This window comes from Protobothrops mucrosquamatus, unplaced genomic scaffold, assembly GCF_001527695.2.
Source record: "Protobothrops mucrosquamatus isolate PMUCROS unplaced genomic scaffold, P.Mucros_1.0 scaffold314, whole genome shotgun sequence".
NCBI classification, from domain to species: domain Eukaryota; kingdom Metazoa; phylum Chordata; class Lepidosauria; order Squamata; family Viperidae; genus Protobothrops; species Protobothrops mucrosquamatus.
The window spans coordinates 637,561-655,723 of record NW_015386654.1 but is presented as its reverse complement, the minus strand read 5'-3'; the positions used below and the strand labels follow the sequence as shown (position 1 = coordinate 655,723).

Sequence of the window (18,163 nt, the reverse complement as noted above, 5' to 3'; positions counted from 1 at the left end):
GTTGCTATCAGTTTAAATTCTGAAGTTAGTGATACCTGGAGAAAGTAATTTGGAAGACAACATTTAAACTACTACGGAACTACTTAAAAAGAATATTGCAAACATTACTGAGATATTGTGTGTAAAACACTTCACATCTACTAAACTAGTTTGATTGTATAAATTATAATGCATAGAACCTAGTGGCGATTTGCCCAGGAGGAGAAGAGGAAGAGGGGAAAGATCAGTCCTGGAACACAGGTTTCATATATAAAATCTGCTAGATTCAATCCATTGCATTGTCAGACCCTAGAGAGCTGGTGCTCGACTATATAATAAGATTATGTGTACATGATTTCATCAGGCATAGTCAACATAGCCAAGGGCAGTGGATTATGAGAGTTATAAAATACAAAGAGATCACCAGGCATCTACTATTATTGTAATCAATACTGAACACAATAGATAATGGTTGCATTCTCTAAATGGCAGCACCATGTATAGAAATAAGGTACAATATCATCTGAGGTAAGGAAACCAGTATTTTGAATTCCAAAGCTGCTTTTATTGTGATTTTAAAATGTACTGCACTTTGACTGCCATTATTAAGTTCTTCAAATGACATGCATTCAACATGAAATTGTCACTTACAATTATATCCCAAGTGGTATCAGTAATTGAATTAATATATGACAAATTGGTGCACTGGTGTCTGAAGAGACTCTGTCAGAGGTAGACAGTGCTGTGATAATCAGTGTGTGTTATTTATGGCCCATCTCATAATACAGATATTAGACATAGCAGTATAAGCAGGGTTCATCAATAGCCGGGGTGGACCAATCAAATAGGCCACCTCCCTGCAGAAAAGAAGAGCATAAAAAAAAATCTCAAAATCACTAGGGCAGTATCTGACCATGACAAAGAGAACAGAGATAAGGAAAGAAATGTATTTGTGTTTTCTTCTTGACAACAATACATTTTCTGAGATGCAAAAATTACTCCAGACATTAAGTAAAGCAAAAATTTACTTGTATTTTTATTTTGTTTTACTTTACCCAGTTAGAATAATAGTAACACGTGTCTTAGGGTGAATTGATTCACCATGAAAATTTTATGACAGAAATTCTACTTTGTTGCTAGGATTGCTACATCTGAACTATATATTCTAAACCAGTAGATGGCAGCAAAAATTTAGAATTTTCTTTTTCTCTTTGCTGTCACCCAGCGGAGCTCTGAATATTTACTACTCAAATCTAGTTTAAATTTATATCCTTTTCCCTTTTGTGAATGCAATAAGCTGATATACAATCCCCACTTGGCTGGAATGACAACTGGATATCTACCTTAACATTTGGAAGAGACCAGTTTTGGGGGGGGACTCATCTGGAAAGTTACCAGGAACAAGCACCATTGTCTTCTGAGTAAATGCAGTAGAATATGCTGTGCCAAAAATAATCCAGAATACACAGGCTAGAGCTAAAGTCCCATTTCAAATCTTCTCAGTTCAAGAAATACCCTTTCTACAATATGGAGTACATGAAGGTTGCTAGTCCCTAGATGTCCATATATTTCCAAGAAGGAAGTTATATGTAAGTGTATTTCCATATTGTTTCTTGTGGAATCACTTGTACAAACAGTTGCATTATCCCTTTCAGAGGACTATACTCACGCTGCTCTCTGGCTTTTGGAGACATTATATGTTGTCCCTGGGATCTTCTGAAACTCTATCACAGAATTACATCCTGTCTGTTGTTCTGCTGCAAAAGGGAAATATCATGAATAATGTAGTCACTTTAGGAAGTACTAAACATGATATAAGTTGTTGCATATGTGTAGGTGCATGCTTTTGGTATGATAAGGAAATTATTTTTCTGAGGTGAAAAGCAAGCATACCTCTTTGCAAAAACATAAGAATACAGATGCATGCTCCTAAAATTTTAAAGACTACAATATAATTTCAAAGTATCCTATTCTTAGACCTATGCCTATATAAAGAGAACAATAACTTGTTTCAGGATCCAATCTGGGTCGGGAATCGGGACCAGTGGTTTTATCTTCTGAGCTTTCGGACTCGTGTTAGAGCTGATCTTTAGAAAACTTCTCTGTGTGTGGTATTTATATGATGCCTGTTGTATGTGACTTTTTATAAGTTGATTGGGGTGTTGATATTTGATTATTAAGTCGTTGGCTGTTGTTTGCTTCTGCTGCCCAGCCCTCATCTCCTAAGTACTTGATAAGCTGGTGGTAAATCAGCATTCCTGTTTCTCAGGCTTCAATCACTTCCCTGGCTATTTTTGTCCCTGCTCGTCCAACAATTTTAGTAGCTGCAAAATTAAATATATGCCCTTGTTCGTTGCAGTGTGAGGCTACCAATGACTTTGGGTCTTCTTGTCTGACTACTTGTGTTCTTGCAATCTGGTGGTAAGCTTCCTCCCTATCTGTCCTACATAGTCACAGGGGCAATCCATGTAGAAGATCCAGTAGATTACATTTGAAGTATCTCCCACCTCCAAACAATCTTTACAATGCATAATTTGTCCTTGTATGGTACTCTCTGGGCAGTGTGTGATGCCCACTTGCAGATCTTGGAAGCTACATTCTACAGCTTCTGAAATGTTTTTGATGTATGGCAGGGTGTGCCTTGTGTTTGGGCTTGTACCTTGTTTCTTCCTTTCTCTCCCCACCTCATTGCATGCACATCTTGTGATGAATGATTGTGGGTACCACAATTTTGTCTGAATTGATCACATACAGTAGGTACCTGACCTCCATAGTCCATACCATAACTTGTTTATTATTTTCTTTATTTTATTACACTATTTACTTTATCTGAAACCCTTTGTCACATTCCATAGGCTGAAAGTGTACCGTATTATATAGTAGTCTAAATAGTACTCACAAATTTTGTCTATGTATGACAAGATATGTTAGACTTTGCTTTATTTCTCCTGTTTATTGAAGAAATTTAAAGTCATGTCACTTCTACAGAAATGCTATATTTGTAATTGTTATATCTCTGTTTTCTTTTCTTTTTTTAAATGCAGGAGTCAACATTAAACATAAAGCAAGGTTGTGAAACGTATTGGTGACACTTATAAAACTCATTATTCTCAAAATTAGTCTCATAATTTTAGGTTGAAATTATATTATTAGTTAAACCCAAATAGAAAAGCATAGTTGACAGACTTTAACTTCTTTACATTTGAATCTCAAACATAATAAAGATTTTGAAATCAAATATTGACTTAAATAATGCTGTCATAACTCTTGATCAGGTAGACATGTGTCAGGAGTCTTTTGTCATATAAAAAAATTCTCCAGATTTGTTTTGCAGATATGTTGATGTTGGTGTCTTGCCACTTTAAAAATAAGGCCCCATCAATTTTAGACATAGATGTAAATATTTAACCCCTGGACAGTGCATCTGGAAACCCATTTGAAATACATAAAAGGTACTAGATCCCTAAAATGCATAATTGTTTCTTTTCCCCTGAGAGACTGTGAAGGTTTTACACATTTGCACATGAAGAAATATTCTACAAACCTCATCAAGCTCTAAAGAAAGGTTTAAAACAGACAGTTCCTCTGGTTAATTTCAAAAGCGTGAGCTTACATTACTCTCTAGCATTTCAGGTCTCTCAACCCAATAGCTTAGGGTTTTAGTGGCTGGTTGGCTGGTGAGGGTTTTTTTTTTAATTGCAGTTTTGAAGGGTATGTCTCTGTAGACTTGTGAGCTGATGATACATATTCATGAATGAGAAAGTCTTTCCCGACCCTGTTAACACTGACAAAGACTAAGCTGGTTTCACACAGCAAGTGGATGGGAGTTGTGGGTGACAACAGCTGAATGACAAGATTAGCTGGAGGAAAAAAAATCCTTGCATCACTTGGCCTTGCCTTCCTAATGATTTTCACAATTGTTGTTGGGGACAAGGCTATCATTCACTGATGACTTCTTCTGACCATATTCAGATAACGACAATTTCCTTAACTTCTATTTTATTGGACACCACCAAGCAAGATCAGAACAAAAAGGAATCAGTTTCAGTTGTTCACAGATTGGAGTTTGGTCACTTCAAAGGTACCTTTGATCTAGAAATATGTAGTGTACCAAATTCATTATGTCTTTTTAATGGGCTTCTTAAATTTATTGCTCTTATTGCTGATCCTCTCTTCAACATATAGCGTAGTTTTGAAATGGCCATATTTAGAGAGGAACAGTCCAAACTTGTACTTTTAAGAACATTAGTCATGGAAAACAACAGGTGCTTTTGTTCCTAAATGTGACTCCTTTCAGATTCTGCCTTTGGCCACAGAATCCTCTTGCCTGAATGGAGTTGTATACAGAGGATAGTTAGAATGTAGGACTCATGAATAGAATAATTCATCACATAAGAAAAGTGGATATGTTTTAAATTTGCCACCCAGACCTAAATATATCCCTTGCAAGGTCTAGTAACCCAAATGGCTCACTAAATAACAGATGGATATTTGACCTGGATATGTCAGCATATAAAAACTGTGTCTGCAAGGGGGAAGAGCATAAGTCTTTTGAGACACAGAACTGTACTGGCCTCTGCCTATCATGCTTGAAGGGAGCATCCAACAAGAAGGAAAAGCCAGAGCAAGGAAGTAGGAAGGGCCAATTTAAAAATAAATAAATAAGAACGACATATGCAGTAGATTATTCTTCATATATTTAATATTTTTCATTGTCGTATTTAAAAATTACGATTTGGCAGAAACTTTTGAAGTGCCACTAAGTGCCTCTAGGCTTGGAGAGTGGTTCCTTGAGGCAACAGCCTGTGCACTCAGCAGTATCTGCAACAGAGAGATCAAAATAGGTAAGAGAGCAATCACAGCATTGCATTGAAACCCTGCCCTTTTGTACATGCATCACAAATAACAAGAATGGAATTGATCATGGAACATGTACAATAGAATGATTCAGTATGAGATTACTCTACAGTAATGGGTTAATAAGAAGAGGATGTAAGTCAGTGATGGCGAACCTTTTAGAGACTGAGTGCCCAAACTGCAACCCAAAACTCACTTATGCATCGTCGAGTGCCGGGTGGGTGTGGCCCATTGGGTGGGTGTGGCCCATTGGGTGGGCGTGGCTGCGGTGGTAACGGCAGACTGGGTGGGACTAAAAAGTTCAATCAATCAATTCCAACTTTGCAAGATCTTTTTTTTTCCAGCAAGAAGTTGAAATTGACTGATTGAATCTTTTTTTTTTTTTGTACAGGACGGCGGAGGCCTAAAGTGAAAAGGTTTTATAAAACCCAGCTGAAGGCCTAGGACTGGGGTGACGGCGTGCGTGCCCACAGAGAGGGCTCTGAGTGCCGCCTCTGGCACCCGTGCCATAGGTTCGCCACCACTGATGTAAGTGATTGTGTAAAATCTATCTGAAGAAGAAAAGCAACATCTGCAGCAATTAACAGGTTTAATATTAGCAAAACTAAGTACCTGAGAATTTTACTTAATAAAATATAATAAAGATTTTTAAAGTTCATGGATTTGGATCAAAGTAATGGAAGATAATTTAAGATGGAGAAAATTAAACTTGTGATTAGGAAGAAAAAGGAATGTTTTGGTGAGGATTAGTTTCAAATGATTTTCAAAAAATGAAAATAAGGCGTTACACAAGTGGCAAAGACAAATAATTTTATTTGGTTAATTTGGATCATACATAGAATTATAGTATTTTCTGTCTAGATTACTTCTACTGAAGCAGCTAGATACCAAAATGCTTATACAAATATATTTAGTTGGGTATAAAAGAAAGGTACTACCTATAAAAGATTAATCAAAGTGTGTACTTAAAGGATTAAAAAGAGAAAAAGAGTAAGTCTAGACCTAACTTCTTGCATTGGTATTAAATATTTCCAAGAAGTGAATGTATAAAAAAAAATAATTAATGTAGAGATAACTTTTCAGATACATTTTCAAGATTTAATCCTTGAAAGCAAGGATGAATTCTTTGACATTGTCTCCACAAAATGGTCAAATATTTCACTGATTTCAATATTTTTTAGATAAGCAGTATAGCTCAAAAGGTATTACATAAAATGCAGAATACTCAGATTTGACTGAATTTGAAAACATTGCAACACAAAAATCAGAACATCTCTTGTCTCTTATTTATACATTGTTATTGAAATAGAAACTGAACAAGTCAAAGATGAATGCATAATTAATTAATGGTTCTTATAATATTGACTATATTTATTAATTATTGACCATTTTCATTGGGATTGCTAAATTCTAATAACAGTTAACATTATTTTTATCAATCTAATTTTGATTTGAAATGTTTATTAAATTTTATCCATAACTTTGTTTATTACTTTGAGGTTCTTGGGCCTTTTATTCCTTTTATTCTGTTTACTCACTTATTCTGTCTGTACTATTAAATATTTGTTACAATAATTTTTTTAAAAAATGAAGTACAAAGGGGCAGGGCTTTGATTGCAGTGCCACAACTGTCATTGTGCCTGTTCTATTTCCCCCTGATGGAATCACTGCCTCTAGGTCTGATCTACAAGAAAAGTGGTCCTATCCTAGCTCACACAACCTTGTCTTGGGGTAATTCACTTGGAGGAGAACCAATTGATTAATTGGAAATAAAAGAAGTAAGTGGAGTATTCTTAATATTTCTGAATAATTACTACTGTGTTTGTTATAGTTACTATTGTTCTTATTGTTGAGCACAGCAGAATTTCTGCCTGCTCCAAAATTCCATTCTTCCTCATTTTTCTATTATGAGAACTAAGTATTTAATACACATAGTCTTTAACTTATGGACACAATTCAGACAAGGTTTCCATTGTTAAGTAATGCAGTTGTTAAGTGAGTCATGTCTAATTTTATGACCTTTTTGCCATGGTTGTCAAGCAACCATGCGGTCATAAAGCTTATCTGACTTCCCCCATTGCTCATTGGAAGCCAGGTCTCAAATGAAGATCACATGACCATAGAACACTGCAAACATTGTAAATATATGCCAGTTGCCAAGTACAAGACTGTGGGGATGTTGTGACAATCATAAGTGCAAGAAATAGTTGTAAGTCACACTTTTTTCAGTGCTGTTGTAACTTTGAATGGTCACTAAACAAATAATTTTAAACTGAGAACTGTACTTTGACACTTTATATTGCTCTGGGCTAAGGAGCAATATAATACATATAATGTAGATCAGAATTATCCCGTATGGCATCCTGCAACATGCAAGAAAATTTTGGAGCTTAGACACCTGTCATTTGGAGGGCAAAAGATTATGCAACTTTGAGATAGCATGATGACATAGCAACATATTCTGCCTATTCTGTCCATCTTACTGATTGCTGTACCATCCGTCCCAAGGAAAACAAGATTTTCAACTCTTTGAGCAAACAATACTTAATGTATAATATATTTTTATCATAAGCAGTTACATATTTGGAGAGGGAAGAAGGAGAATAATACCTGCACTTTTTACCTTGCATCTTAAGACTGCCTTTTAAAAAAAAAATAAAAATGAAAGCTTGGAATCTGGGAATGCATGTTATCTATCCCACTTCACCATCTCCATCAAAACTCATATTACAGAGTGATATATATTAAGCATTGTCCCTGTCATATTATAATTTGCATAATTCCTATAATGAGACAGATTTGGAAAGCATCAAGTTCAGGTAGTCTCTATTAAAGAAAATTTGCACTATAATTCAAAAGTAAAATACAGTATTAAAAATACTTTTTTGCACCTCTTAGAATGCCTAGCAAATATGTCCATGTATATATGGTTGGCCATACTTGTGTACAGTGCTTTTTTTGTAAAAAAAAAAAGAAAAAAAAAGATGCCGGAACTCACACACTTCAAAAAACCCGCCTTGCCTACCCTACAAGGTTCCATCCAAAAAAGTTGCCGGAACTCCGTTCTGAGCGTTCTATGATAAAAAAAAGCCCTGCTTGTGTATATATAATAATAAAGTTTTATATCCCAGCTGTATGGGTTATTTTTTTGACCCAAAGATAAATAGTGATAGATCGAGCCATGATATAGTAATTCCCTCTCATATGAAAAGTGTTCTGAAATTGACTGCTTTCTTGTTTTGGATCTGGATTTATGTATAGGATCTCAGATGACTTAGTAAAACTGAACATGACTAAATGATTACTTATCTCCCACTGTAGGTGACTTAATAAATAATAATTGTGGATGAATAGGAGAAAGGATCATGTTATAATGCTGCAGGCATAACAACTCATTCTTGGCTGTTGAATGCTATGCAAAGGCTATATACCAAAAAAGTTTGTGAGACCATGACAAGGACCCAACTTTAACTTACTGTAATTGAAGCAAAATTAAAATTGAATTATTCAAATATATTCATCTGTCTGATTATTTCCCCCTTCTGTCCCTTTGGAAAAGGCCTTTTAATGGCAAACTTTGCAGGGGTTTGTAGAGGCCACCCACTAAGCTTTTCATTGACCACATGTAGCTCTGGGACCATAGGCCGGACACTCCTGTCAAATCAGGACCAACAACAACTGGACCCAATTTCTGGAAACATGCTAGATGAATACAGAAGTGCAGGAAATCTGCAAATTTTAGGGCAATTGAAGAATCAAGATATTTGCTGTGTACTTACCTCTATTTCAACCTACTAAGCTAAATTCTGTATCTTTTCACATTTCTATAAATTTATAGTTCTCTTGAGGATAGAGAGATTTGTTTTATAAAGGGACCTTGGTCCTGAACTAACATCTAATAAAACCTATTCCTCTCCTAATGTCAAGTTTATCTCTATTATCTCTATTATTTTTTGCAATTTCTACATTGCTCCAGACTATTGTTGATCTCCTTCCTAAACACAAGTATTTCTGCTGCAGCTTTTGCTAAGGAAAGGGGGTGGGGTAGGACTATCCTCTCTTGGTCCCCCTCCCTTTTCCCTCATTTTGCCTGTTAATTGGCCGAGACCACCAGAATTTGGGGGACACAGATGTCACTGATAGTTTGCCTAGGGAGCGCATTCATGCCCATCTGTTGCAGTCTCGAAGGCTGTTCATATAGTCACAAGGCCTTCATTTAATTCTTGTCAGAAAGTAATGTAAATCCCGTTTACCTCAGAGGTCGCAGCCAAGATTTATGCCAATGAGCCCCCTGCAATTTACACACACAGACATACACACACACACACACACACACACACACACACACACTACAATAGTTGTATAGGAGAAAAGAAAGCCTTTCATGTAGCTGCATATTAACAAGTAAGCTTGTCTTTGGAGAGGCTTTTCTTGGTCAGGGTTTTCCTTATTTTAATGCCGCTGGGGTCATTTGGTGTACTGAGCAATGCAGAAAAAAAGGAAGCCTTGAGCCTTGCAGTCCCCAAATCAGATGGAAATAAGACCATGAGCAAATTGGCTGGCTCATCACACATTAGATCATTGTGTTACACTGATTCCGTGCTGCGTGGAATATTATGTCTATTACATGATTGAAAAACAACAAAAATTGCCAGGAGGAAAAGAAGGAGAAAGAGGAAGGCTTCATACCTTCTGCTCTTATAACTGTGAGCTCAAAGAATGGCTGGGTATTTATTTCACAAAACCCTGCAAAGTAAGCCAAAACAAAAATACAGAATGCAATAAATGGGGAGAGGCCAGCAATGCTAATTTTTATTTGTCTGAATAACTCTTTCAAAAATAAACAGCTGGTAGCTCCTTTCCCCCCACACACCCTTCACCCTGCTTTAAATGTAATTTCAGATAAAAAAAAATGAAGAAAGTGCAAATAAAAGTGGTTTTCCTGATTTCAAAAAGGGGAGAAGCCTCATTATCGTGAAAATAAAAAAAATTAAATCTGACCTTTGGAAAGGCCATGTGTTTGGGGCTCAGTCCTTCTCCCCTTGACAGGACCACAGGATTTTTGCTATTCAATTCCAAAGAGAGCAAAGCCCACCCTTTTAAAAGAATAGAGACAAAATGCACTGTAGCGTAATGACATGGGTTCAAAGTAGCTTTAATAAGCACACAGTTCAAAGTGCAGTAGGAGAGGGAAGATAATTTGCAGTCAGGCTGAACATTGGATGCATTCGTTTATAATTCTCTAAGAATGCTTTTTCAACTAATATCAGAGGAGAGATAAATGATTGCAACCTCCATTCCAGTATTGCTACAACAAATAAAAAGTAGGCTCTATGTTTGTTAAAACACTATCTGCCAGTCCCTGATGACAGACTCCATCTCCTGTAGTTATAATGTTTACAAGCGTTTATGATATTGTTCCAACCTATTCCACTACTGTATAACTGAAATAACCCTGGCTTTGCTATTCATGTGATTGTCTGTAAAATTGTTATCTGATGCAATACTGACATAATTTCTATGCATGGATAATTCTATTGTATTGACAGTCTCTGGATGGTATCCATGTAGCATTTCCAGCTCCGAATAAAACAATAAAAAGTAATAACAATATGTTTATTTCATAATATTCTGGCACTCATGCATGGTTGATTCAAAATATCAAAAAAAATATGCAACATTTCAGCATTTTTGCTGAAAGACTCGGGGCTAAGTGTAGTATTAAAACTGATAAATTTGTTTATTCATATGGACCAGTCTGGATTTATAAATGGACGATATATGAAGAATAATGTTAGACAAATTGTGAATGTGTTGGAATATTTGGATAAAAATAATCAAGTCCCGGCGGCTCTTATCTTTTTGGATGCTGAAAAGGCCTTTGACAAATTGGATTGGCAATTTTTGCTACGGTTGGTGGACAGAATGAACTTTGGGGANGAAAGGGAAGTAGGAAAGAGGGAGGAAGGAGGAGTGGTGGTAAGATAAGGAGGAGGAAGGTGTAGGTAGGTGAGAGGGGGGTGCAGGAGGGGGACACCGGACACGTCCGTGAATGTACTGTTTGATGTTGATTTCTTTATGGTTGATATTGCTATTTATGTTCTTGTTTCTTAATGAAAAATTAATAAAAAATTTATTTTTTAAAAAAAAAAGCTGATAAATTTGTGAAACTTTAACCATTTTAAATTAGGATAGATCAGTGGTGGCGAAAATATGGCACGGGTGCCAGAGGCGGCACTCAGAGCCCTCTCTGTAGGCACGCGCACCGTCACCCTAGTCCCAGGCCTTCAGCTGGGTTTTATAAAACCTTTTCGCTTTAGGCCTCTGCCGCCGTGTACAAAAAAAAAAAGGTTGAATCATTCAGTCAATTTCAACTTCTCATGGGAAAAAAAAAGATCTTGCAAAGTTGGAATTGATTGATTGATTGAACTTTTTAGTCCCACCCAGTCTGCTGTTACCACCGCAGCCACGCCCACCCAGTGGGCCACACCCACCTGGCACCCGATGATGCATAAGTGGGTTTTGTGTTGCAGTTTGGGCACTCGGTCTCTAAAAGGTTCGTCATCACTGGGATAGATGCATATCAGTCACAAAGATTGCTTATTTACTTTACGCAAGCCTGGATAATACAATCAATATAGACCTGAGTTACCAGGACTGGAATGGAAAAACCTGGTTATAGTACAGATGTCTGAGCAGGGAAAAGTTCCTGGCTTTGGATAAAACACTGTGATTTTTATCTAATTTAATTTTATGAAATTAATTTTATTAAATTAAGTCATACTTCATCTTTGTGCTGGTTCTGCTCCGTTCTTTGTTCTGACATGGGCACTTTTGCTGGCACTTCTGCTGATTAAAGCACAGTGGTTCTCCTTGATAACTTGTTTCTTTATATCATAGCTCAAAGTAGACTATATAGCTCAGTGTTTTTCAAACTTGGCAACTAAGATGTGTGAATTTCAGTCCTCAGAATTCACCAGTCAAAGTTCTCTATGCTGACTGTGGAATTCTCAGGGTTGAAGTCCATACATCCAAAAGTTGCCAAGTTTGAAAAACACAGTTCTAGCTATTAGAAGCCAGGCAATCCCCATGAACCAAGTAGCCATGCTTTACACAGGCTTTTTTTTTTTGTAAGAACTCTTCTAATGTTATTCTAATAACAACCCTGTAAGGTAGGTTGGGCTGAGGAAAACTAGCCTCAAGCTTTGTGATCCCCATTGCAGGGGAATGCAATGCCTTGCACCAAACCACTGATCTAAACTGATAGAATCATTGGCTATGGAGATTCTCAGTCATCCAGCTCATGGTTGTCTCAAACGGTGCTTTTTCAAAAGGCAACTGGACTTTCTTTGTTTTGCTTGGAAACATTTTGCTTCTTGGATGAGAAGCTTCTTGGATGAGAAACGAAACCTCTGATAGGCTGATTATTCTTTTATACCACCCTAAAACAGATATTCCTTGTGTGGTATGCCATCTGTCAAATGTTTTAAAAAATAAAGCTATATGAAGCAATAAAGAAACCAATTTAGAAAGCAGGACAACAAACTATGTTATTTCATAATGGTTTCAGAACAGTGTTAGCAGTTCCATACTGCTCTCACTCCATGCCTGCATTATCCTTCAAGATAAGTCTCCTGATGGAGACAGCAGCCAAAGAAAGGACTCACTGGATGTAGGGAAAGCCTGTGTCTCTCCATGTTTGAATAATTAATTTTCTGATGCTTGAAAGCCAGAGTCCTTTTTTTTCAGATCCTTTAGTTGAATACTTTAAAGAAGAAGAAGAAGAGAATCCTACCTTCCCCAAAGGGAAATAAGGGAACTCCTAATGGTAATAATGAGCTTTGTGTTTCCTGCAGCTGCCAGATCCCCTAGTAATTCAAGCATCACTCATTCCCCGTTTGGCTCTGCAAATGAATCCTAACATAACAAAAAGATTTGTATAATTACTGCTGCATCTATTTCAGGGCCACCACAGATCTCCATTCAACGAACAAGAAATTTTTGGTGTGGCATTTAAAATAATTAAAATATTTATTTGAAAGTCAAAACACCAGTAGCCATAAATAACAATTGCTTTTTCTCGTAGACTGTACTAAGTCCCAGTGAAGGCGCCTGTGAAGAGCTTTACTTGTTCCCTGTTGGGATTAATCCATAAATGCAGCCTCCACATAGAACTCATGAGGTCTTTGTTCCCCATTTATTGGCCTCTGGAATTAAATAGTGTAGCCTGAGATCAAAATTAGGGTAATTTTTAAAAAAGAATAAAGGGGCTTAAGTAATCTAATTGGCTTTTCAGAATGTGAAACCCAGTTTCTAGCAATATAAAATGTAGAATTTTTCTGTGTTGATATATTGCAAAAAAAATCAGTAGTTTTGCTGTATTTGCTTGTAGAGAAATCAATTATGGCATAAGCATTTATGAACTATTTATGATCTACTTCAAAGTATATTCTTTTTAAATATAGTGTCCTGGATATTGTACGCATACTTACTGCTTTAGAAAACTTGGTTGCGTGGGGCAGCAGCTTCATAAACTGAGTGCAGAAATTTAAACTGTTTAGATTATATGAACTACCTTGAATTTAGAAATGAAAAATTAACATATAGCGACAAATTAGAAACTGTATTGAAGGAAATTCTCATCTGGAGAATACTTAGGTTTCTGCCAAAATCATATGACATTTATGACATTCCTCCCTCCCACTTATGTTTTACTCTTGGGTGGAAAAACTCACAACAGGATGTTATTCTAGTCTCAAAGGGAGCATCTGTAGACTACTCTTTCTCAACCTGGTTCTCTTCCCATTATCACCCTGCAGTTTTAGGTCATACTTGTTTAGGGAATCATGGAAAATGAAGTTCAGCACATAAGGAGTTAACCAAATTGGGAGCACTGTGCATTAAAAATTGGGGGAGTTTTTCCTCATCTGGAGTCCATCATAATATATTAATCGTGGATCTTGCAGAATTCCAGCCAACAAAAGAATGCCAAGTTCATTGGTAGCTCTCTATTTTTTAAGAAAAGGCTATAAATGTGATAATTTACAAGGGAAGCTGAACCATTGCTGTTTATTGGTTGGAGGAGAAGTAGAGGTTGCCATCTTCCAACTCCTGTGTGGTATGTGAACTTATCATATATTTAAACTAGTACCACTTTATAAATCCTTAGTAAGACCACACTTGGAATACTGCATCCAGCTTTGGTCACCACATTACAAAAAAGATGAGACTTTGGAAAAAGTGCAAAGAACAACTAAGATGATTAAGGGCCTGGAGACAAAAACGTATGAAGAACAGTTGCAGGAATTGGGTATCGCCAGTCTAGAGAAAAGAAGGACTAGGGGTGATATGATAGCAGTGTTTCAATATCTAAGGGGCTGCCACAAAGAAGAGGGGGTCAACTTGTTTTCCAAAGCACCTGAAGGCAGGACAAGAAACAATGGATGGAAACTAATCAAGGAGAGAATTGACCTGAAATTAAGGAGAAACTTTCTAACAGTGAGGACAATTAACCAGTGGAACAGCTTGCCTTTAGAAGTTGTAGGTGCTTCATCACTGGAGGTTTTTAAGAAAAGACTGGGCAGCCACCTATCTGAAATGGTTTAGAGCCCGGGTGTCAAACTCGTCATGTCACGTGACGTGTCACGACGTATCACAACTCTTTTTGCATTGCCGGCAATGGGATGGGCGCGGCTTCAGTATAATGAAACTGTCCCACGGGCCGGCAGTTTGACACCCCTGGTTTAGAGTCTTCTGCTTGAGCAGGGGGTTGGACTAGAAGACCTGCAAGATCCCTTACAGCTCTATTCTGATTGATTTATTATATGGTAGAACTCAGCTAGTATATATAATATTCTGTCTCTTTCCTCTAATTCAAAGCCAGAATGCTTTCTTGCAATTTTTTTTCCAGTTTAAAGCACTTGAGCCCAGGAAGTTGTATATATGTAAAGTGATTCTCTTATTCACAGGTCACTGGCCATTTCACTGTTTGGGCTTTAAAACACTGTGGATTGCAAATTCTTTCTTTGTGCTCCCTCTGCAAGGAGATGTTTGTTGTACTTCAGTTTGTCTTGCGGGACCCTGGAGTAATTTCATACCCTTCTCTAATAAAGCCCTTGGAGGCTATAATATACATATCCTATTATCCTACCCTATTTGAGCCTTGCAGATAATTGATGATGTTTTAGTTAATCACCTCCCCCACTACTTCTTTTGTTCACCAGGTATGTCAGCCTGAAAGGGATTCTTTTCATTTAAAATGTGTGTCTTCTCCTAGGTAATTGATCACTGTGCAACCAGAACACCCGCTCCTCTTGATTCCAACAGTGCAGGAGTGTGCAACATGAATAATCAGAAAATGGTGAGCTGTCTTTTGCAAGAATGCAAGCAAATGCTGGAGCAGCCCTCACTTATTATGGAAGACCAGCCCAAGGAAAGCAAGAAGCAACTCTTCGGAGGTGAGATCATTATGTTAAGTATCAGATACAAGACGGCTGACCACCCATGCTTGTATGATCACCAATGTGCTCCATTCATTCTAGCAGTCAAAGCATCTAGAACCCAAGCAGGATGTGGGTATAGAGGCAGGCAGAGTAGAAGGCCACATTATACCATTGAATTGCTGTCAGTTTCCATTTCAAGCTTCAGTAAACATAGGTTGTCAGGAGCAGTTTTCACTTGACAAAAACAATACTCCCAAAGATTGGTAGTACACATACATTTAAATTATTGAAAATAATAATGATGAAACTCTTGAATACTGCCTGTTACTTTCTTTCCATTTGCTGAAAATCATTCTGTTACAAACGTATTTGACAAATTTCCCTATTTTGGAATTCTTTAATTGCTTTTTCATTATATGGGTCATTGTTGAAAATAAAGTAGAGCAAGATGCTTTTATGGAAGAAACTTATCTGGTATTTTGATACTTTGAACAAAGGCTCATGAATGCTAAATATATATAATATATATTTTTAATATCTATCTATATATATAAAACAATTTCTGTTTATATTAGAAAATTAATATAGTGTGCCATATGATGAAGCAAGACCTTCCCTAGGAGAGGTTATGATACAGTCAGTTTATGAATCATAAAAATACAACAAAATTCTATTGCTCTTCCCTTTCTAAAGAAAGATAGCATTTTTAGTCTTTTGGAATATATTATTCCAGAAAGCTATCCAATATGTTAAAAGAAACATTAAATTATTTTACAGTGTAAATTTATGCACTCATGATCAAATGTAAGTCTATTTGAAATCAATGAAACTAAGGCAGGAAAACGATTGATACTTGCAAGGCTTTGCAAAGTCTATGCATAATTTCAAATGACTAACAATGTATTGAATTACAAAGTAGTCATCCAAGTTTTCTACCATATTCCCTGCCATCATACCCTTTAGAAGAATAACTGTTTGTTTAAGTTATTTAATATCAAACAAGAAATCAGAATTATGTTTGCTTTCTTATTCATTAAAAGTCTCCAAACAATCACTATCGGTACCATAGTTTTTCTGCTTGTAACAGGTTTTGTAACAATCTTTTCTGGCACACAGATCAGAGATTTCTCTCCACCTAGTCTAAGGCATTAGTAGTGCTTGCTATTTTGTAATAACTCATCCATGATCATTTAATTTACACAATACATTATTTTAATATGATGACTCCTCCTTACAGGTAGTCCTTGACTTGTAACTAGAATCTCCATTGCTAAGCAAGGCAGTCATTAAGCAAATCATGCAGAATTTTACACTCTTTTTTTACCATGGTTGTTAAATGAATCGCTGCACTTAAGCAAATGTAGTCTCGCCCATTGACTTTGCTTATTGCAAACCAGCTGGGAAGGTTGCAAATGGCAATCAAAGAATCCCAGGATGTCAGTACTGTCATAAATGCCTATCCTTTTTAATCACATGATCATAGGGATGCTTCAACAGTCATAAGTGCAAGAACCAGTTGTAAGCCCCTTTTTTCAATGCCATTGTAACTTTGAACAGTCACTAAATGATAGTTGTAAGTCGAGGACTACCTGTATCTAATATTTTTTTCCTTTGGTGACTATTTATTGAAATGCTATGGACTACATCCCTTGGGGAGTGTAGACAGCCTCTTGAACTACAGTTTGTGAATTGCTGATGTTCAGCTTTGATTATACAATAGTTCCTTAACGGTGCACATTCATTTAAGAATATAGTTTAGCAGGCATAAGTCTTTTGATTCCGTAAGGGGTACTTTTGCTTCCTTGTCACTATTTCATCTCAGCTTTATTACTTCTCTTCAGATGGGCTGTGCAGCTTCTAATCAGGTGGCTTCTTCTTTGCTTCCTCCCCTGTGAAATGCTGCAAAGCTTGGTGAACAATCGCTTTAGTTCCAGATATGCTACATCAATGCCTTATAATCACCTCATTAGAGAGGGCCCTCCAGGTGAAACCTGCTTCAGGAAGTGAAGGATCTGAGACTCTTGAGTTCCTAGGATCGATTATCCTCAGCTGAGATAAGGGTAAAAATCTGTCTGAACCAGTGAGATAGGGCATATTGATAAATGTCACAATGTGTGACAGAGATTATTGCTTTAGATTCTTCAGTGGTTGAAATTGTAGAAAAACTAGACTTAAAATGCAATTAGTTGGGTCATGGCCTAATGTGATTTTCTGTATGATTAATTTAAAATTTGTAGGTGTCCATTTCTATCCCTGGTAATAAAACATGCATTATGACATCACAATGCAAGTCTTTCCATTTAGTACTTGCATTACAAACTTCACACAGAGGTAGTTAAGAAGCGAAGCTTACATCACAAAGCTATAACATGCATTTTTGGCAGCTAATTCATAAAGCATGCATCATGCTTATAACAGGAATGGTGCAGCATATTATGGTGGTTCGTGAATTCAAAACAAGTAGCCATTATCATTATATTTTATGATGCTCAGAGGAGGCAGAATTTGGGAGATGAAAGGGAGAAGAGAGAAAAAGATGATTTGGAAAGAAATCTTTCCAGTTTGTAAGTCCCTAAGCCATTAAATAATTCTTGAAATTATTAACATCCAAATCACCTTGAGCACTGATTGTTGAAATAAAATGCAAATGCTCATTACTGGTAAATAAAATTATGAATATTTTTCATAAATATATTTTTGCTTTGTCTTGCCTTGCAGCAGCACTATCTTTCTTATCTCCCATGTTAGTTCCTTTTCTATAATATTTTCATACACTTTTCAAATATTCCCAATGCATAAGCTGATCAATAATTCTAGTGAAGTTTTAAAAAACTGATTCATTGATTAAGAAGTAACATCATGGTTGAGGATGGACCTGAAGCTGG

The 18,163-nt window shown here is 36.6% G+C and overlaps 1 protein-coding gene across 1 annotated transcript in view; it reads left to right on the top strand.

Moving 5' to 3' along the window:
• Nucleotides 1-15,118: 15,118 nt before the first annotated feature.
• The window catches only part of ALPK1 (alpha kinase 1), a 32,493-nt gene continuing 29,448 nt past the window's right edge, over nt 15,119-18,163 (top strand). The window contains exon 1 of the mRNA XM_015815088.1: nt 15,119-15,293. Coding sequence (XP_015670574.1) covers nt 15,179-15,293 — 115 coding nt within the window. The 5' untranslated portion in view covers nt 15,119-15,178. The remainder of the gene's footprint in view (nt 15,294-18,163) is intronic.